At 36.0% G+C, this 20887-nt stretch overlaps 1 protein-coding gene across 4 annotated transcripts; it reads right to left on the bottom strand.

Moving 5' to 3' along the window:
• Nucleotides 1-404: 404 nt before the first annotated feature.
• LOC147385156 (Leucine-rich repeat protein kinase family protein) lies at nucleotides 405-19027 on the bottom strand. Of its 4 annotated transcripts, none has more exons than XM_086425959.1 (21): nucleotides 18050-19020; nucleotides 17528-17635; nucleotides 15411-15561; nucleotides 14248-14319; nucleotides 14005-14076; nucleotides 11722-11865; nucleotides 11562-11633; nucleotides 11312-11383; nucleotides 10148-10222; nucleotides 6719-6787; nucleotides 6496-6564; nucleotides 6216-6287; nucleotides 5905-5991; nucleotides 5610-5678; nucleotides 4532-5043; nucleotides 3673-3831; nucleotides 3283-3566; nucleotides 3022-3073; nucleotides 1765-2015; nucleotides 1444-1578; nucleotides 405-949 (listed from the first exon to the last, which is right to left on the bottom strand). In XM_086425959.1, the coding sequence occupies exons 2-21, from the start codon at nucleotides 17625-17627 to the stop codon at nucleotides 605-607; spliced, it is 2862 nt and encodes a 953-aa protein (XP_086282085.1). In that variant the 5' UTR covers nucleotides 17628-17635; nucleotides 18050-19020; the 3' UTR covers nucleotides 405-604. The 4 variants fall into 4 exon arrangements, with proteins under 4 accessions (XP_086282085.1, XP_086282086.1, XP_086282088.1 ...); XM_086425960.1 differs by lacking the exon at nucleotides 18050-19020 and adding an exon at nucleotides 16996-17101; XM_086425963.1 differs by having other exon boundaries at nucleotides 809-949; nucleotides 1444-1516; nucleotides 18050-19027.
• Nucleotides 19028-20887: the final 1860 nt, after the last annotated feature.

Here is a 20887-nt window from a genome sequence, read left to right as displayed (position 1 = left end):
TTTTCTGTTCTCTCTATACTTAACAATCCAGTCAAGAGAAATGAAAAGAAACTCATTTATTTTCTCTTCTCTTCTCTCCCTTTCTCTCAATCCAAGCATGGCGTAATACTCATTTTTCAAAGGAATTCATTTTTCTTTGAATATTTCCCGATAAATTCATTTTTCCATGCAAATGAATATTCTACAATCATCCAACCTCTCATGACATAAAAATTTAGTGCCATTATCATAAGAGTCCCAATCCGGAACTATGTCCCATTCCTAGAGCAATGTTAGGTGTCTACGTGGCACATTTCTAATGGAGATCAAACACATTGGGCTGCGTGCTTGACTTGGTTAAAAGCCCTAGGTGTTTTAAACTCTAACAAAAATGCACCTTACCTTTATTATAGGAACGGGATTCCTTTCTCGATTCTAACTCTTACTGTAATACTTCATATATGTATATATAAGAAAAATTGTACCCATTTACAAAGAAAATTCTTTTCCCCCCTCCTTTGCTGATATCTTACAAACAGAATTGGTAAGAAATTCAGTTGACATTCACAAAATGCATACAACCTAAACTAAAATAGTATAATCATATACAAATTTCCTAGATGTATCACCGAGGTACAATGCTGGGGATAACACCACTGATGAGGTCACTTCCGCAAGCGTTGGATGACGAGTATGGATCCCTTGATACATTAGTTGACGAAGATGGTGATGACGGCCTAACATAATATCCAGTAATGGATTCCGACGACGTGTTGTCAATCCCATCCATCATAGAAAGTAAGTTTTCTAGCTCCCTAACCACCTCCAACATTGAAGGTCGCACCTGTGGCTCATCCTGGCAACACCTGATGGCCAATGCCATGAACTTATCGATGCATTCAGTGGGGTAAGATCCCATGCGATTGTCTACAATTGGGAACATCTTACCAGACCGATAAGCAAAATTCACCTGGAATCAAAGAATAAATAACAAAAGCAAATTAATCCATGCACAAGACACATGATGCCTAGATTAAATTTTGGATTGTTCAATTGGCGGTAGGTCACCTCATCAATCGTGCAATAACCTAAATTGCATAGCCATCAAATAAAATGGCATTTTTCAATACTAAGGTGAGATCTTTAACATCATTAATTGATTAATATGATCTTCGATTTATAATAATTCTACAATGTATATCCATAGGAAGGGCATTACTGTAACTTGAAGGATGCAATCTTTAATGATCATATGCATTCAATGTCATGTCACGCTTGAACTATTTGGATTTGAAATATCTTGTAAGGTTGTTTCACACTACAGTGCCAATCCAAAGGCCAGATAAAGGAGGGTTTTAGTGTAAAAATTTTGCTACCCCTATCTAACAAATGTACGGGTAAATATATGAAAATGATAAAACAGAGGGATTATGCATGACAGTCAATAAAAGTGATGGTAAGTACCTCACGGACGATATTTTTACCACGTGATATCGGTTGCATCCCCGTCAAGAGCTCCAGAAATACAACTCCGAGGCTGTAGACATCACTCTTATCTGTCAGCTTATGAGTTAAGAAGTATTCTGGATCAAGGTATCCCTGCATTGAATATAATATAAGCGGGAAATTTGATTTCAATAGTGACCCTCTTAAAAAACAAAAACTAAAAAGAAATCAAAGATATTTAAAAAATAAATATTGCCAAAGTATCCAAATAATATAACTTGTGACTATAATTTGGATTATTTCAGCCATCAAATAATCTTTTAGCAGAGTCAGCCTCACCGGAGTGCCCTTTACAATGGTAGATACATGACCAGGTACAGTCCCTTCATCATCTGGAACTGGAGCAAGCTTTGAGAGTCCAAAATCAGCAACTTTAGCAGTAAACTTGGAGTCGAGAAGTATGTTGCTGGCTTTGATATCACGGTGGAATATTGGTGGGTTCGCTTCGGTGTGTAGGTATAGAATACCCTTGGCTGAACCCAATGCAATATGCAACCTCATAGCAAACCTTAGGCTTTCTTTAGATTTAGCTGTCATATCACAGTCATCATCTACTTAGAGATCAGGAAGAATGTCAAAAGATTAGAACAAAAAAACTATAAACAATTAGGAATAGTAGCATCTTGTAGGACCAGCAATGACAAAATTATACCCACAGCATCTCCTAACATGTAACACACTTGAATAATGATTTTCTGACACCCCCTCTGACACATGCTCCCATATGCCCCCTGATGTGGCATGTGTTAGAACCATAGATTCTTTTCCTTGGGATACACAACTGCACATATTTATGGGGATGTACAGTTGTGTATCCCGAGGGGGGAATCTAAGCTTCTAGCCCATGCCACGTCAGGGGGCATGTGTCAGAGGGGGCATCAGAAAATCACGACTCAATACACTTAGTCATTAATCCAGGCAATCAAAATGTTGGGTCAGCCATAAGATTGACCACAAAAAATAATAATAATAAATCCTAACCATCTGACAGAAAAAAAAAAAAAAAACATATTCTTAAAATAATCAAAGCCTTATCCCAATTGAGAACCTTAATGAGGCTGTAGTCTAATTGAAAACCATCAAGAAAAAAAAATGGACCATGGTCCAAAATCAACAGACTATGAAGTAAACTGCATTTTGGATTTATCAATCTGGATTGTCCAAATGTTAGAACACTATTTGACTGGCCAGAAACAAAAATTAAAATGTTCGGATGATTGTAATCATCCAAATATAAGCTCCACTTTGGCAGGATTAAAACCGTCCAATTTAGTGCTCAATGTTGCACTCCACAGATGGTTAGGACTGTCAGTTCAGTGGGATTCTTGGTCTGTGGACAATCCAAAGTCTTGACCAACATTTGGACAGTCTTGGTGACGGTTTTCTAGGAAACCTTATCTTCATTTTCAAGAGGGATGATCAACTTAAAGTATGGGCGCAGGTCAGGGACGGTACCCCCAATTAAGGTGCCCGAGCCAGGTATTGAATAAAATAACAGAGAAAAGAACCATGGAATGAATGTTAAAAAAAAGATACCAGAAAGCCAATCCTGCAGTGAGCCATTCAGCATGAACTCATAAATCAGCATCTGCACGAGGTTCAAAATTATATTATAATAAAAAAAAGCAACGAAAATGCTAACCTCTAAAAAACAATCAAAATTAAATACTGACCACTTTCCCGCTACTATTAGTAGGAAATGACATTATGTTTAATAACCGTTTGACAATTATTATAAATGTGAGTAACTTTAGAAACTATTAGCATTTAACAATTAACAAATGCAAGAGAATGCACCTGTTCCCCTTCTTCATCACAATATCCGACTAAAGAGACCAAGTTTCGGTGATGTAACCTTGACAGTAATTCAATTTCTGTCAAAAATTCTTTCTGACCCTGTAAGGATCCTTCTTGTGCACGTTTTATGGCCACAACAGTGCCATCAGCTAGGATGCCTTTATAGACTCTTCCATAGCCGCCTTGGCCAACTTGAAATGAGCTGTTAAAATTTTCTGTAGCCAATGCCATTTCTTTAAAAGTGAAATCTCTGACCCCGTCAATTTTGATTGAGAATTTTGATGCTGCAAGAATTTGAAGAAAGAAATTACACTCTTTTCCTTCGTAGAAGACAAGGTTAATTTATATTTGATTATGAAAACATCAGTCTTGAAAGGAACTTCTACTAACACAGATGTTTTCTTGAATTTGCCCGGTAGTATCTTCCACATCGTCTTGTGATAAGAATCACTGTTATTGCAGATATTGTAACTACGCAGGCAATTGTCACTAATACCAAACCGATCAAAGCACCTTTGCTTAGTCCCTGGCTCCGAGACTTGAGATTTACTGTAACAAAAAGAATCATGAACCATAATACCAATTTTCTAATAAAAGGGTGAATTGGATTAACAAGATAAATGGTCAAACTCCACTAAAGTTAGGAAAAATCAACTACTGAGATGAATATGAAGCCATCATTTGTAAAGAACATGAAATCCCTATGCCGCATGGGAAATACTAACTTTGTAGTAAATAAATTTATATATAAAACAAAAGCAGTTAATAATACGTGAATGGATAAACAATTATATATAATTTTTAATACTTAGTATAAGCCAAATGCAGCAGTTTAATGTAATATTTCGTAATTAAAAAATAAAAATAGAAACAATGTAGTTTAGTGTTATGACCTCGAAGGTTGCAAATCAATTGTTTTTCATTTTCTGCTTTTACTCTAGGTTAAGTAATATGGCAGTTTTGTTTTGGGCTATTATGTACATATATTATATGAATATGAGTATTTAAATGTGCAAGTCTGAGTCTCATATGCCTGCATCAGCATGTAAAACACTTTCATGAAATATTTCCATTTTCAAACCAAGCAAAATATATACTAGAATCAAAACTTAAAACCTCGAACCACATTGGAGCATGTTGGTCAACTTCATACAAGAACTTAAAGCTCTAGAAGTTTCAATCCCTCAGGTAAAGCAAGAGATATAGTGTGCATGCATAGTTTGAAGTAGATATGGTATTAAATACGTACCACTTGAATAAGGTCCCAAGAGAGTGAAGTTGAGTAGTTCATACGGTCCAAACAAGTCGCTACCGTGAAATGCCCATGTACTGAATATTCCATAAATCCGTTGAATCTCACTTGTATTAAATGTGTTTGAGTGATTATTAAACGAGGGGAAAATTTTCAAGTACATCCTTAGCCTAGGACCTTGTTCCCAGATAAATGAATCAATGGATAGTTGATAAAGTTCCAAGTTGAGAGACTTAGTTAGGTACTCATTGAATAACTGCTCGTATGGAAGAAAGTATGAGAAGCTAGGACTTTTCAGCCGATATCCAACTCTAAGAGGTACGGCACAAAAGCATGGTGCAGGAGAAGTTGGGACATATTCAAAGAAATTTTCTGTCGGGCATGATTGGATAAAACAAACAGTTGTGGAGTTGGTTGAGCTTCCAGGTATATCGTTGTCTCCGGCCTCAGATCCACAGAATTGGACTAGGTTGTTGTTTGCATTGTTGCACAACGGATTTCCCTGAAGCCTAAACAAGCAGGGTATTGAAGGTAAATTAAAACAGTTACAACAGAAATAGCTAAAAGGACTTAGAATTTGAAATATAATTTCTTAAAGGTAATGCGCCATCATTAGAAAACAATCAGATTTATTTCAAGAGGGCACATGCTGGATGTTTTGGAGCTGAAAAGCTCAGCCTAATATACAAAGTAAAATGTGCATACAGTTTCACTATGGCTATATATGTAAATGACAAGAAAATGGGAGGGTAAGTGACTGAAGAATTTAATGAACATAGTAGGTTGCAGTGCAATCATTGGGCTGAAGATGAACTGGAGACCATTGGGCTCGTGGCTGGCTATTGCACAAGGTATGGTGTTGACTCTTGTCAAATCTAAGTTCATGCAGCTTGGGCCTCCACTTGCATGATAGCAGCACCATGAGATGATGAAATATTAGAACAATAAAACTACCTAAAATACAATGAGATTTCTCATCTAACAAATGAGCATCACGTGGGTGAAATGGAAGCATCAAGAACGACTAAAGAAAGGAGTGAACTAATGTTATTACATAAATGCAATAGAAGCATACCTTATGGTGACATTTGTGGGAGGATTAATATCACCCAAAATGCTCGAAAGTGAATTGTTCCGCAAATCCCTGAATAAAGTGCATGAAGGAAAAAAAGATTAGCAAAAGTATTCATATCAACTTCACATAGAGGTAACAAAGAAAGTCCATTCAGAGAACTGATGCTATTTGATCTTGGGAATAAGTAAATCAGAACAACGGGACCTTTCACATGGGTTCTAGAATTATTCTAAATAGGGAGAAACATATAATTTAGTGTAGATGGGAAAGACAGTGTTCTGCTTTCAGTTGTTACAGTGAGAGTCTTGCAGCTACACTGAAGATCTTATTCTGCCAAATGGCAGAAGGAACAGAACCACCCAACCGATTGTTCTCGAGTGACCTGTAATTTAAAAAGAAAAAAAAAACATAATCATATCAGGTACATATACATTACACAATTAACAACATTATTCCATTAACTTGATCTAAACATACATTTATAACAATCTCTATGAAATAGCCAACACGTAGAATTTTAAAGATTCCAGTAATCTGAAAATATTACCATAAACCCCTAAAATCGATAGATGAAGAAAAAATAAGGAAAAGAAGAAAGATCCTCACAATCTCTGGAGCTTAGGAAGTTTTGAGAAATTAACTGGGATAGATCCATTAAGTTGGTTGTCGGACAGGTCACTGCATAAGAGATTTATTGACATAATAAATTTCAAAATCACATTCAAGTCATGTAGATCAGTGATATCAAAATTTTAATTCAATTCCAGAAAACTTTGGGTACTTGTAAAGGTGCAGAAGGTTCCTTGAAGATCAAAAAATTGAAAGACTTTTTTTTTTCCATGATAAATGAATGCTTTAGAAAGACCACATTTGTCTATTTTCTTACATAGTGGTAACATTTTCAGATAGCTTATTTGATGGTATGGTTCCAGTCAGCTGATTCCAGCTAAGATCTCTGTAACAGAATCCAAGTAACCAGTTAGATATTATAGCTATTAACCCAAAAAAAAGAAAAAATAGAATTGATTCACTTAAGTAATTAAAATGAAAAGAATTGTTGCTTCAAAAGGTGACATTAGTCCCTTGAATTATTGGGGAAGCGAACTTACAAATAATGAAGGCTTGGGATCCTACTTAAATCAGGAATGGCTCCCTGTAAGCTGCAGTTCCTAAGACTTCTGTAATTCAAGCAAAACAATATTGTAAACATTCTTAACAAAAAGATTACCATAACACATTTGAAAGTGCAAGTGTGTACAAGTATTAATCTCTGTAAAGAATTTGAAGTATTTAATAGGAAAATGAAAGAACAGCAATAACATGATCAGTTTATAACAGAAGTATATTGTTGAGGAATGTATGTATGTGATGTAGGACCTAAGTGTTGGAGAAAATTTGGATAAAATAAATTATTTGCAAAGAAATATAGTGGCACTATCTAAAATCATCGTTGAAGCCTTATCCCAAATGTTTTGGTTGGCTGAACAGATCATCTTCCTCCATTCCATCATGTCCAGGGCCATGTCTTCTGCTATGAAAGTGTGTCCATACCCATTTTCATTATCCCAATCCAAATTCTTTTTGGTCTTCCTCTGGCCATTTTAAAACCTTTAACTTCCATATTCCTTCTAATTGGATCTATAATTGGCCTTCATTGAACGTGCCCAACCCATCTCAATCGACTCTCTTAGTTTATCGCCTATTGGAACTACTTCCACATATTCTCAAATGCGTCCATTTCTAGTTTTATCTTTCGCGGTTTTTCCCCTAATCCATCTCACCATCTTCATCTCTATTACAGCAATCTATTAACATGATGTTTTTTGACCGCTCCACGTTCAGCTCCATTCAATTGAAACAAGGTGATCCTTTATCCCCGTTTTTGTTCCTCATTGTGGCTGAGGCTTTGAGAAAACTCTTCAAGAGAGTTGTTGATATAAGAAAATTATCGGGCTTCAGAGTAAATAATGAATGACCATTGATTTCTCACCTCCAATTTGCGGATGACACCTTGGTGTTTTTGGATCATTCAAAAGACCAAGTGAGAATCCTGCGAGTTTTACTTGATTGTTTTGAGGCCGTTTCAAGTTTGCATATAAACTTGCAGAAAAGTAAGATGTTTGGGGTGGGAATTGTCTTTGATCTCCCAGTGTTGGTGGCTTCTTTGGGTTGTTCTTGCGGCACCCTTCCTTCTTATTTGGGATTACCCCTTGGGGCTCCGTATAGTAGCAAGAGAATTTGGGAAGGAGTAGTGGAGAGATTGGAAAAGAAGCTAAGCACTTGGAAGGCAAAATACCTCTCTAAAGGAGGGAAAGTTACTTTGATTAAAAGCACTTTGACCAGTATTCCAATCTATTTCTTATCCCTTTTTTCTTTGCCAAAATCTGTGGAGATTAAATGGAACATTTAATGATTTTTTTTTGTGGAATGATAAGAATGGAGGAAAGAAGTACCATTTGTTTAATTGGAAGATGATTTGTACCTCAAAGAAAAATGGAGGTTTGGGTATTAGAAGTTTAAGGCTAACTAATCTTTTGGGAAAGTGGTTGTGGACCTTTGGGGAGGAGAGAAGTAGTCTTTGAAGGAGAGTAGTTCAGACAAAGTATGGGGAGAAGATGTTTGGGTGATATAGTGGCGAGGCCTCGGGTACGTATGGGTGTAGTGCGTGGAAATGGATCCTTAAGGTATTCAAGCATGTTGATAGAGGGATCACTTATAGAGTGGGTTTAGGGAACAAAATCAGGATTTGGGACGCTACATGGTGCAGGAATTCGACTTTGTCAACTCAATAACCTTCTTTGTATGCTTGTTCTCTAAAAAAGAATTGCTCGATACAATATTGTCTAATTTGCAATGGTATCATTACTTCTTGGGACCTAGGTTTCATAAGGAATTTCAATGATTTGGAGATAACTAAGGTAACATATTTTCTAGATCTCCTAAATTTTGTCCAATTCAGGGACAACGATCACGACGTGAGGGAATGGATCTTAACAAAGGATAAGAGATTCATACTTCGTTCTTTTTACAATTCCTTGCTTCCTATGTTTTCTAACTCTTTCTTGGAATCTATCATTTGGTATGCTCTTGTCCCTTCCAAGGTTTCTTTCTTTGTTTGGTTAGCTTCCTTAGGGAGGATTCTCACCTTGGATAATTTGATAATTCGTAGATGGATTACTCCAAACTGTTGTTCCCTTTGCATGAGGGATGGGGAGTCTATGAATCACACCCTAAATTCTGCTGATACCAACTGTCACGGCCCTATTCTTTCGAAGCGGGGTCGTGCGGCGCAAGGGGGTCAAATCCACTTGCAAGCCTGTAAAATGATCGTACACCACACACACGTAGCTAGCAAACAAGTAAACGAGGCAACACGAGGCAAAGCCCGGAGGCAACTTTGTTGATATAATATTAAATTACACGGTGCAACGCGTTACAAAAGCAATAGATGCGTTACAAGCAAATGATGATCCTATGACACGCGGGACTTCCACGGAGCTGGGCTTCAAGGCTTCAACAACGTGGGTGTAGGCCGGGGATTGGGATAGCACTGACACCCTTCCTACAAAGTGTATGCTAAGTCTTTACTAGATTTCCAGAAGGGAACATCAAAAGTAGAGGCCGGTCATACTCCCTTATTACTAAAATGTCACTAAGCTAACAAGGATGCCCTGGCACGGGGCTGACATGTACCCTAAGCTAACAGATATGCCCTGGTACGGGGGCTGACATGGCTTCATAACAAGCCTTACATAGTATTACATGGGTGCTCCCGGGTGACTCCGGGGCGAGACACACCTAAACTCTAGGTGTCAGAGTACAAGCCTTCAGTGACCGCATTAAATTGTTGCTAGGGTGGTTCATGATGGGATAGGAGATGGTTTTGCAAGAATTTTGAGACTTAAATGAAGTATTTATCTTGTATTGAGATTATTATTTTCCAAATCTATACCAGTTTCTTATTATTTTCTTAGATTCTTGTACATCTTGTTTGAGTTCTCTTTGGAATGTTCATCCATATCCTTGACTATTTTCTTCTACCGAATAATATAGCAATCCCTTTTATTGATAAAAAAATTTAAGTTATCAAAAGGAAAATACTCATACTTCAACTGTAAAACTCTTGTATTATGAGAAATAATAGTAATCAACACAGCTCTCAATCCCTATTTCCCTTTCTTCTTTCTCCTCTTTCTGGCTTTCTTATTCTTCATCCTACCTACCGTAGCCTACAATTTAGTATTAAGGCCAACCTGTCTCTCATCAAAGAAGGAGATGCTGATATCATCTTGATCTACAATTAATGTTAACTGGTACACTATTGAGAATCAAGTACTGCTGGTGTTAGCACTCTCTTTTGGCAGCAACGCATTTTATACCCCTTAGGATGTGTTGATTTTCAAACTGCTATTTCTAAATTCTCTATGTTCAGTCCTCTAAAAAATACTTAAGTCAAGATACGGTTAAGAGTAATACTTAATCCTCTATTGAATTAAAAATGATTGCAAAGCTGCATAGTTTGACAATTTTGCACCTACAATTTCACCAGGTTTGACATGTTTTCATAAGAAGCTGGAATTGCATTCCCATCGAAGTGGTTGTTATCAAGTTGACTGCAAAAAGAGAGGGACGTAAGAAAAATATGGAAATTGTAACTTCAAAATACAGATATACTTTCAATAACAAGAACATCAGATGAGTCAAATATGGATATGCAAGTTCATACTTTGCAATCAATGAAATATAGCAGCCAAAACAATAATAGTTTGCAAATACAAGCGTTAGGAATCTAGGATCTTTAGGATCAAAGCCAATGCATCTTTCAACATCACATGGCAAGCTTATATGTGATAGATAAACATACTCTACAGAAACTACCTTCTAGTTATGGACAAATGAAAACATATGGAACTATTAAAATTGAAAAGTAGAGGGATTAAGGAAAGAAAGCAAACGTATGCACGAAATCAGCATTGTTCAATACTTCACATTCACGAAATACGAGCAATTGCATGTACTACATATGGTGAAGCATTTCCACTGCTTCATCTCAAAGAAATATTCTTATTGATTCTGAAATCAGGTGATCATCGTGACCAAGGCAAGGTTTAAATCTCGTTCCAAAGCAATGTTTCGGTCAGGGGAAAAAATGAAATGATCTTGACTGAAACATTCTGAGACATTCCCAAAACATTCAATGTTTCAGGATCAGTGTTTCATTCTGGTCTCTGCCAAAACCGGAATCTTCCACCAAGATGTTCCAAAACAGCATGCAATTTTGAACCATGCTTGTGACAATTGACAAAGAGGCCCAGATCTCCATAAAGTGTTAACGAGAAGTCATTAATTAGTCATCCCAAAATTGACAGATTAAAAAAGAGTAATTTGTACCAATTAACAACACTTAGTACCATAATTGATGAGCGTTTAGGTAACTAGAAGCATTACTTCCAACATGGGTCTTTGAAAATGAGAATTATGAGTAAGAAGAACATAACAAAAATATCTTCAAAGACATAAAATGAATGATTTTCTAAAGAATGCTTTATTTATTGGTAATCAAAAATATCTGGGCGTGGGAAATAAACGAAATGATACTATCATTTGAAAAGCAAATAAGTAAAACATGTATCAATAAGAAACAGAAATCAAGCGAATTAAGTGAAATAGTCAACCGCAAAATCAGAGTAGGACGAACATACAGTATGGTCAATGTAGAAATTTCAGAGAACGCTGGTGGAAGATTCCCTGAAAATTTGTTATTGTCCAAAAGCCTGTGCACATTCATGTCAGTAACAACAAAAAGCATGAACACAGTAAAACCTACAGACTCAGTAACCACCTATCAAAATTCTAACAGTGTAGATTTTCCTAGGGTCAGCACACTATGATCAACTGAAACAAGGAACTGATAGTAAAACAGAAATAAGAACAGGAGCAACTGTAACTTACATGTGAAGAAGCTTGGGTAATTTGGAAAGCTCAGGTGGAATTTGGCCACTAATTGAGTTATTGTTCAAGTGACTGCAAAAATTGCGCACGCACATATAATGAATGGAAGATAACTAAACTCCTTGATTGCTAAAAGAAATATCGACAAAATGCCACTCACAGATGTTCAATGCTGGTCAAATTTACAAATGATTTTGGTATTGATCCTGATATTTGGTTCTCGTCTACTTGGAGTCTCTGTAAATTATGAAGATAGCCAATCTCATCTGGTAATGAACCTGAGAAATCGTTTCCATTTAAGAGCCTGTGTAGACAGAATAGAAAATAGAAGGTCAATCAAGATAAATAAGTTCAAGCTACACATTTGTAATAAGTGAAAAATGGATGGATAATCCTTCAAGGAATCAATGAAAAATAATATAGATGAAAAGTCAGTTTTTCAAATAATAGCACATCCACACTAATATAAAAGCCTGAAGCTGTAGAAAGGTCCATGCTGATAATCCCCCACTGAGGATTGACATAGCCATGAAGTTGTTTCAGGGTGGACGAGTATGAAAAGTGATGTCTGCTGAGAATGTTAGAGATGGGAAGTAGGAAAATAGAATTGATGATAACTGGTACTGCACGACGAAGGAGAGAATTAGTCAATGAACAACTCAGTGGCAGCAATCTTGGAGAAGGCTACCAACAACTATATAAAATGTTGTATTTCAGTAGAATTCTGGGTGTTTCTTATTCGGCTCACAAAGAGAAGGGTGAAAGCCTTGTCATAGCAATTGGAAAAAAAAAATGAATTAAACAAAGAGCAATAGACAGAGATGAATTGAACACATAATTCCAGACAGCTAAGTGAGCTCAAAAACTTAAACATGAGATGAAGGTGACAGTAGGAGGGATGGGATAACAGCATCTCAAGTAAACAGTGATGTTAAGAATTCTATCTGGGAATGTGGGGCAATTGGGGAGATAAAAACATGAAAACTGTTGTGGGGACCTTAGTTAAAGAATGGAAGGTGGATTTCTTATTCTTAAATGCAAAAAAAGTCAATCCTTGGATAACAAAATTGGGGGGGGGGGGGGGGGGGGGGGTGTCTTGCTGAAAATGAGGTTTTGGGTGGTCGGGCTGTTTTGGTGACAATAACTGCACGTTTGAAAATATTTGTCTCGAGGTTCCTTCATGGTGAAGTGTGAAAAGAAATTAATTCCACAAGATCGAGAGTGCACTTTCTGTATGGAACCATTTCATTGTGCTGGTTTCCCCTTTGAGAATCCCTTAGTTTATAATAGTCAGCTTCTAGGAAAGTTTTAAAACAAAAAATAAAAAAAGTGGAATGAAGTCAATAATATATGTACTAGTTTAAGTTCGTCGGTTGCCTTTTCTACTTTCTTTTTCCTTGTTTACAAATGTGATCTGATAGGAAGACTAATCATCAATAAGGCCAGCAACAGATGGATCTCTCTTAAAAAAACATCCAACACAAGGAAAAAAGAGGAACTGAATGGAATGTAATTGTTAAATTTCAGTGTGTCAAGGTACCAAGTCAAATACTGCTGGTTATGTCTTCTATTCTTGTATGTGGAGGGTTGTCGTGGATTCAACCCGGATCTTTTGAGATCCGTTAACGACCCGTTTCGCCCCGGGCAAAATATTGGGCCCATTTGGTTTGGTTTTGGATCCGACCCGTTTAACCTCTTTGTAACCCTAAGTATATAAAGGGTAAGAGATGAAACCCTAAAGGGGGAGAGAAATATACGAAAGACAGAGAGAAATTGTAACCGTGTTCTTCTTTGGTTAATATAGTGAAATCGCCGTTTCGCCCATGGACGTAGGTCGATTCTTTGACCGAACCACGTATATTTTGTGTCGTGTGAGATTCTTGTGTTCTTGCTTGATTTATACTTCGGATCATAGGGTTTAGTCTAACAAATACTAATACCAGTGAGATGTGAAAGGTCACTTCATATTCCCAACTCTCTTGAACTAAAGGATTACTGACACTTTCCTAACCATGCTGACCATATCCCTGATAGAAACTAGTGAGGTACTTAGTAAGAAGTTTGGTGGTAATATAAGCTAATAACATGCCGTCTCTACGGAAACCTAGAGGATAAAACTATCCTAGATCCATCTTAGCAGCAATATCAATACTATTCTTGCTGAAGTGTTTCGATTCCACATGACTAAATCTAATAGCAAGTAATACAAAAAATTGTAAATCATTTATTATGGGAAGTGATCGTGTGTCTATTCCTTCATTTCTATGTAGGTCCCTTCGACCTTGAAAGTGGTTGAATCTTCTTCTTTCAAGGATCTTGAAGTACGTGGACGGGGATTATATCAATTATTGGGGACAACAGAGATGTGTATATGTGAAAATTCATATTTTAGCAATATATGTGAACACTAGATCTGGTCTAAAATAGAAAAGGTTCAACTTACAAGAGCCTCAAAGGTACAATATTTCCGATCTCCTTTGGTATCCTACCAGTTATTCCGTTCCACATAAAATCTCTTCAGAAAATAAAGAGAAGGAATTAGCATCACAGAAAGATCAAATTCAGATGTTTAATGAGAAAGTACAACAGATACCTTTTCCATATAAGATGGATATCTATATGCTCAATCCTATTAGTTCCTTTTCTTTGCAAAGTTCTTTATTTGTTAAAATATGTTAATACTCACAACACTTTGATATTGGACAATTGGCCAAGCTCAGGAGCTAAACTTCCAGAAAGATTCTTATTTAGCAGCTTCCTACACCAAGCAAGAAATTACTGTGTCATTATAAATTTAACATAATGACATATGTTCAAACTCAAAAAAAGTTACAAACGTGTTACAGATAGTATTATAGTAGAAGTAATGGTGACTCTAGTTAAGCAACAGAGAGAAGGGTTAACACTTTCAAATAGTTTTATCACAATGGCGTCACATTCTGTGAAAAGTAGTTCACCGGGAAGGATAAAGAGGCAATCCAAATGCTTCAGGACAATCAGCAGTTTTAAAGGGCTTCAAACCCCTGGTCAAACATGATATGGTCACAATGACGTGTGAAGTCTGAGGATAAATTGGGAGATGTGTTCACCAAAGTTTTAGATTGTAGTTGCTTTCAGGAGATTTGTTCCAAGCTAGGCAAAGGTAACAGTTATGCTTCAGTTTGAGGGGGAGTTTTGAGATACGTGTATATGCTGCAGCATATTATAGTCATTTTGACCAATTACAAACATATTCTAAGGGAGGTCAACCATTCTATTTGACTAATGTCTTTTCTTTTCTCCACTCTCTTATTCTCCTCTCTTCTTTATTCTTTTCGTTTTTCTTTCTAGGGCTGCTAGTAACATTATTGATCATAAAAAAAATGGACCCATTGATAAAAAAATTCACATGAGTGATATTGCTCTGAGATTCATCGAGAATAGAACCTAGGTTATGCTGAAAATTTCCACAAGAGGTTTTGGTTAAATCAGAAGGCCACTTTTTGCTATAAGTTCTGCTAGATGTTTTCATGCAGGATATTGAACTAAAACCTCTTCAATTATTCAGTTACATAAGCCAATACAATTAAATTGCAGACAATTCATTTACAATAAATTGAACGGGATAACGCAACGATGTAAAATTCTGACTTTCTTTTTTTTTATTGTCTATGCCTTACTTTTCTTCTTTTTCTTTTTTCATTTTTTCTTCTGAAATCTAAATCTCTTCAGAACCACTTTTGAAAGAAAGAAAAAAAATATCATTCTTTTAGCACTAACTTGGAGGACTAATCCTTTACAAGACTGCAGTCTCAAAAAAATTACATTAAGCGTAAAGAAGAAAAAGGTAACAGAGTTCAGAATACGTACAATTCTTGTACATGCATGTATCCATCAGCCCAAACCCCATCGAAGCACAAGACTCCTGTCCAATTTGATGTACATGGATCCCCCTTCTTCCAGTTATTAAGATACTTCATAGGATCAACTAAACTTTCCTTTATAGCTCGCAATGCAGTTACTGCACACAAAAAAAAGACAGATCATTTAATGTCATGACTAACCTTAGCAATGGAGTTCTTTTTTAAAATTTTCTTTCTTTCATGTTGACTATTTTCATACTTGCACTACCATGAATCAGGAATGCACTATTTAAATGGTAAACAATTTCCACAATCATTATCTATTCAAGCATGTTTGATAAACCACCACAACTCATTTGCATTCTCAGTCCAAGCCAGAGTGATTCCATATAAAGCATGAAAGGATAACTCTATATGTACACCACATCCATTCTAGCTATGAAATAAAACTTTCAAGGATTACTACATAAGATTATTTACTAATGCCTCAAAGCTTGCCCTTCTAGTACTCAAATGTTCCCAAAAGAACGCACAAAATAACAAAGCATCAAGTCACCAAAAAATCATTTCAGTGTAGGACTCTGGATTCTATTAGGAAACAATAACTAAGAAATATAGCCAAATGAAGGTTCTCATACCAAAAAAAAGAGGCAAAATGAGCAATAATGGCATGCCCTTAAATGATTATCAAACACAAAAGTTTAGTAAATCAAACTATTGGACTCCAAATTGCTTTCGTATAATCAAAATAAAGCTGATTCGGGGAGACAATTAAAAAGGAATGTGTCAAACTCATAAAACTGCTTCACAATCTTCAAAAATGAAAAAGATAATAATAATAATAAAAAACAAAAAATAGGAAATAATGGAATAAATATTAGAGTAGTGAGAGGCTAGAATTTCTCTCTCTCTGATGCCAAACTTACCCAACCCTCTTCCAGGCTTGGGTCCTGCAATGCAGTGTATAAAGCGCCACACTAGCAGAGTTGATAAGTGGAAATAACACATCACCAAGATATTGTACTCTAAATGCATGCCATGGGGATTTGGATCAGATACAACTGACCTGGTAAGGGAAAGTGTTGTGCTACGTGCAGCAATTATGATGAATAGTACGAAAAGAGAAAAACAAGGAAGAAATAAAAACACACAGATTTAACGTAGTTTGGCGTTGTGCCTACATCCACGTGTTCCACTCAATATGAGCCACATACTACAACAAAAAGTTAACCTTTTAGTCCATCTTTGTGTTTAACTTAACGTGGAAGTTCTTAAAAATGGGACTTAGCTCAGAATTTGTCCATGAGGAAATCCAAGCCAAACTACTAGTCAATTTTCCAATTCATCATCACCATCAAATTGGAAAAAAAATAATCTCGTTCAAGTCAAAATCAAGACCGACTGAACCAACAAATTGCAGCCCGAGACCTATTTACAATTTGTAAATCTAGTTAATGGGTTATGGACGATCCTGGTGAAATCAAGTCAATAAGGCACACTTGTAAGTTGTAACTGAAACACCACAGCACAACAATCACTCAAATTATTTCCTTAAACTGAATTGATGAAAACCATATACACCAAGTGCAAACCTAAGGTGCTCTTGGTGGGTTGTTAACATATGTCCCCTGTATGGGGGAGATTGGTTTCAATCCCATCTTCGCATCTGGCCTTCCGGTCCAGCCCAAAAGGTGTAATCTACAAAATACACATGCACCACGTTCAGAGCTCCCCTCCTCTTTCTTGACAGGGTCAAATGAATTTCAGATTATATTAACATACATCTCGAAACAAGTCTATATTTCAGATTATATGAAGTTTGAAATAAAGATGTATCCTAAGGTAATTAGAATCCATTAGCATTGAGAATCTGAATTCTGTTCACCGGAATCAACAAAGTGGGCAAAAAAGAGATGTGAACTCAAGAAGATTAGAACACAATTTGCCTCCTCAAAAGTTACCAAACGATCTTCAGGCGGCAATTTTCAAGAATCTTTACAATATAGAGGTAATAGATAGCCTTACTAATAGAATAAGGCAGAGACACATTAGTATGAAATTAATATATTCTGAACATCAAGCAGCACTTCAAGAGTAATGACATCGAAGTTTAAGAGGATTTACCTTCCGATGGATCGGTAATTTGTGCTGCAGCAAGAAGAGTGAAGCAAACGAACAAGACATCCAAAATGTAGCCCAAAGTGCTAACTTTCATTCGGAACATCTTTAGACCTTGTGAATCAGATATTACATAATTCAATGCCGTAAGTCACGCCGAAACTCAATTTCAAAACAACAAAAAATCATAAAAATAGCATTTAATTCTCAAAAAAATCTTTCCTTTAGAGATCGAACACCACCACATACACTAAAAACTGACAAATTTCGAGAATTCTTACTTGAAACCACTAAAAATTACATCAAGCTCAAACATTTATAGAGATCAACCACTATGAACAACTCATAACAGTTCGTACACTTTGTATATGAACACCTAGGATACCAACACGACTCATTCATGAATTCTTACTTCGGGAACCCCCAAAAAACCGTAGAAATGAATCGATTCTCGAACATAAACTATCAAATGCGACAAAATTACTTCACAAAGAATGTAAGAGTCTAACAAAAACGAGAAATTCTTACTTCAGTTTAGACAAAGTTTGCATAAATTTCAATCCATCGCTTGAGTGCAGAACTTTAGACCCAGATTCAGAGCTTGAAACCCTAGAAACGAAACCAAGTAGTCTATGCGAAGCAGAAGGTCTCTTTAATACATAATTACAGAAGCGATAAAAATCGTACATTTTTCCATGAGAAAACGATGTCTGCGACAACGTTGTCTTCATGTTTGGCTTTATTTTAAGTGGCGTTGTGACGACTAACAAATCAATCGATAAGCAGATTATTTATTTTTTAAGGTTTTTCTTTGACAGATCTGGCTCTTGGTCTCCGCCACTGGACATTAAAATAGCTTTGTCGATTACCAGTGAGACGATCGTCATTCGTCACATAAGTTGACGTTTTATATTTGAATGATGATTTTCTAACTAGGAAGTCATAACTTGGTCAATACTCGGCTGACGTGTTACGTACAGAGAACCATAGATCTGTTTCCTCGGGATATCTATGTAAATCGCTATAAAATATTGATAGGAAACAGATCTACGGTTTTGTGTCCGTGACACGTCAGCCGAGTTAAGACTTTCTAGTTCGTACATCAGCACTCTTTATATTTTCACCTAGTAAAATCCTAGGAGGACTTTGTTTTTTACTGTGCTTCACACTGCATTTTATGGTAGTAATAGATTGTTTCCTCGAGATGCGTGGAAAGCATCTATGGTTATGTGAGTACTTCCACGTCAGTACAGTGTGAAATGCAGTAAAAAATGAAGTCCTCTTGCATGACTGTGTGCCAACTTGCGCTATTAGAGCAGTTAAAACGGTTCAACTGGACGTTTGTGGCTTATCGCGTCCAACTTTGATGCAAACTCTTCTCGTACAAAATTATGTGAAGCGAGCATATTGCGACACGTAGTCAGAGACTAAATTTGTTGTATTTTCGAATTCTAAAGGTTGATGTCTAACGCTAATGAAACTTCTTAGGTCCCATCAACATTACAGTAGGATTTTGATTTATTTTATTTTATTTTTAGGAGAGTGATGAGAATCAATCCATAAATGTTCAATTTGGGCCTCCCTTAAAAAAGGGTGAGGTCTTGAGTTCAAACCTCTCGTTGGTCACTCATAGGGATTTATCCCGACATGCCTACTATGTGGGTGTTGCATATACTTGAGGGATTTAGGCAAGATATGATGTTCTAAGAGGTCAGTTGCTCATTTCTTACTAGTCGGGCCTATGTCTTCAGACATCCAGTCATAAAAAAAATGTATTATTAATTTTTAATTACTTAATTATAAAATCCATGCATATATCTCTTTTTTTTTTATTTTAGAAAAACACTTTCCTTACTAAGTTAGTAAGGAAATTTCCTAACCACATCACCTTGTGGCATCGAAAAATATGATTAGATGCAATGGGATTGTCGAGGATAAAATTCTAAAAACTTTGAAAAAAAAAATATTTTACCGTTTAATATAAATTTTAAATTTGGGAGTACGATGGCCATCAATTTTCAAGAGCTTGGATCAAGTCCCAAAAAACAATATTGATTTAAAAAAATAAATAAAGACCAAGTTTTTTTATGAAGTATATAGGTTGTGATGCAGTATTGCTAGGGTTGTCAACGGATGGGTATCCGATAACATCCGATCCGATAAAAAAATCTTATAAAATACCATCATTCTCAATCTGTAAAAAAAAAAAAAATTCAATTTTCAATTTTTTTTTAATCTTCCAACTATTTCAGTCTTAAAATCACATAAAATGGGGTTTTATTGTGTGTGTGTGTGTGTGAGAGAGAGAGAGAGAGAGTATCTTCGGAAGCTCATCGGTCGGAGAAGACGATGGTGGAACTCATACAGTAAAAAAAATATAAGATTTTACCGAGAGAGAGAGAGAGAATGTATATCTAGATGCTCGCCGGTCAGAGAAGATGATGAGTATGAAACTCGCACAATCGAAACCCACTCTCACCAATCTTTAATGGTTGCTGGTTCTTGCGTATTGAGACTTGAGAGAAGATAAAGGTGTAAGTTATATTTTGTTGTATAACATGAATACATAATATATATATATATATATCGGAGCAGATATTATTGAATCAGATTTCGCAACATTCGAATTCGTATCCAAAACTCATTCGAATTTTAAAATAACATCTGAATCTGAATTCAATATCCGAAAATTTTGGATAATATTCAATTTTTTGAATTCGAATTCAAATTCGGATTCGGATTTAGGCTATCCATTGACACCCCTACGGTATTGCCAGTTTAGTAATCTATGTGGATCCAACGACCCTTAGTAAATACTGCAATAATAAAATAAAAAAATTATCTTGTAGTACATCAATTGGACCAGCTAATTCTATGAGAGATGTTTAGATCAACATATGCACAAGGAATCAACTTTATTGGTGACTTATATATTAACTATTTGGAATAATAAATTGATGTGGACACTAGTGGAATTTTCATGCGAGTGTAGTTCAATGACAAGTCTATTTATTGACTTTTTAATCTGTAAAAAAAAAATACCATCATTCTCAATCTGTAAAAAATAATAATAATAATAATAAATTTTCTTTTTTTTTTTAATCTTCAAACTATTTCAGTCTTAAAATCAAATAAAATGGGGTTTTATTGTGTGTGTGTGTGTGAGAGAGAGTATCTTTGAAAGCTCATCAGTCGGAGAAGACGATGACGATGGTGGAGCTCGTACAGTAAAAAAAATATAGGATTTTATCGAGAGAGAGCAATAGAGAGAGAGAGAGAGAGAGAAAAAATGTGTACTTGGATGCTCGCCGGTCGGAAAAGACGGTGAGTATGGAACTCGCACAATTGAAATCCACTCTCACCAAT

Source organism: Akebia trifoliata, chromosome 15, assembly GCF_017979445.1.
Source record: "Akebia trifoliata isolate Shusen 1 chromosome 15, ASM1797944v1, whole genome shotgun sequence".
Taxonomy (NCBI): domain Eukaryota; kingdom Viridiplantae; phylum Streptophyta; class Magnoliopsida; order Ranunculales; family Lardizabalaceae; genus Akebia; species Akebia trifoliata.
Note: the sequence above shows the minus strand (reverse complement) of the source record. Positions and strands in the feature narration are given on the sequence as shown.

Coding starts and splice junctions, on each gene's coding strand:
- LOC147385156 (XM_086425959.1), bottom strand. CDS start 17,627: ATGTTCCGAATGAAAGTTAGCACTTTGGGCTACATTTTGGATGTCTTG. Junction 6,565..6,718: donor ATCCCAAGCCTTCATTATTT/GTAAGTTCGCTT, acceptor ATTCTGTTACAG/AGATCTTAGCTGGAATCAGC. Junction 6,288..6,495: donor TCTGAAAATGTTACCACTAT/GTAAGAAAATAG, acceptor TCTCTTATGCAG/TGACCTGTCCGACAACCAAC.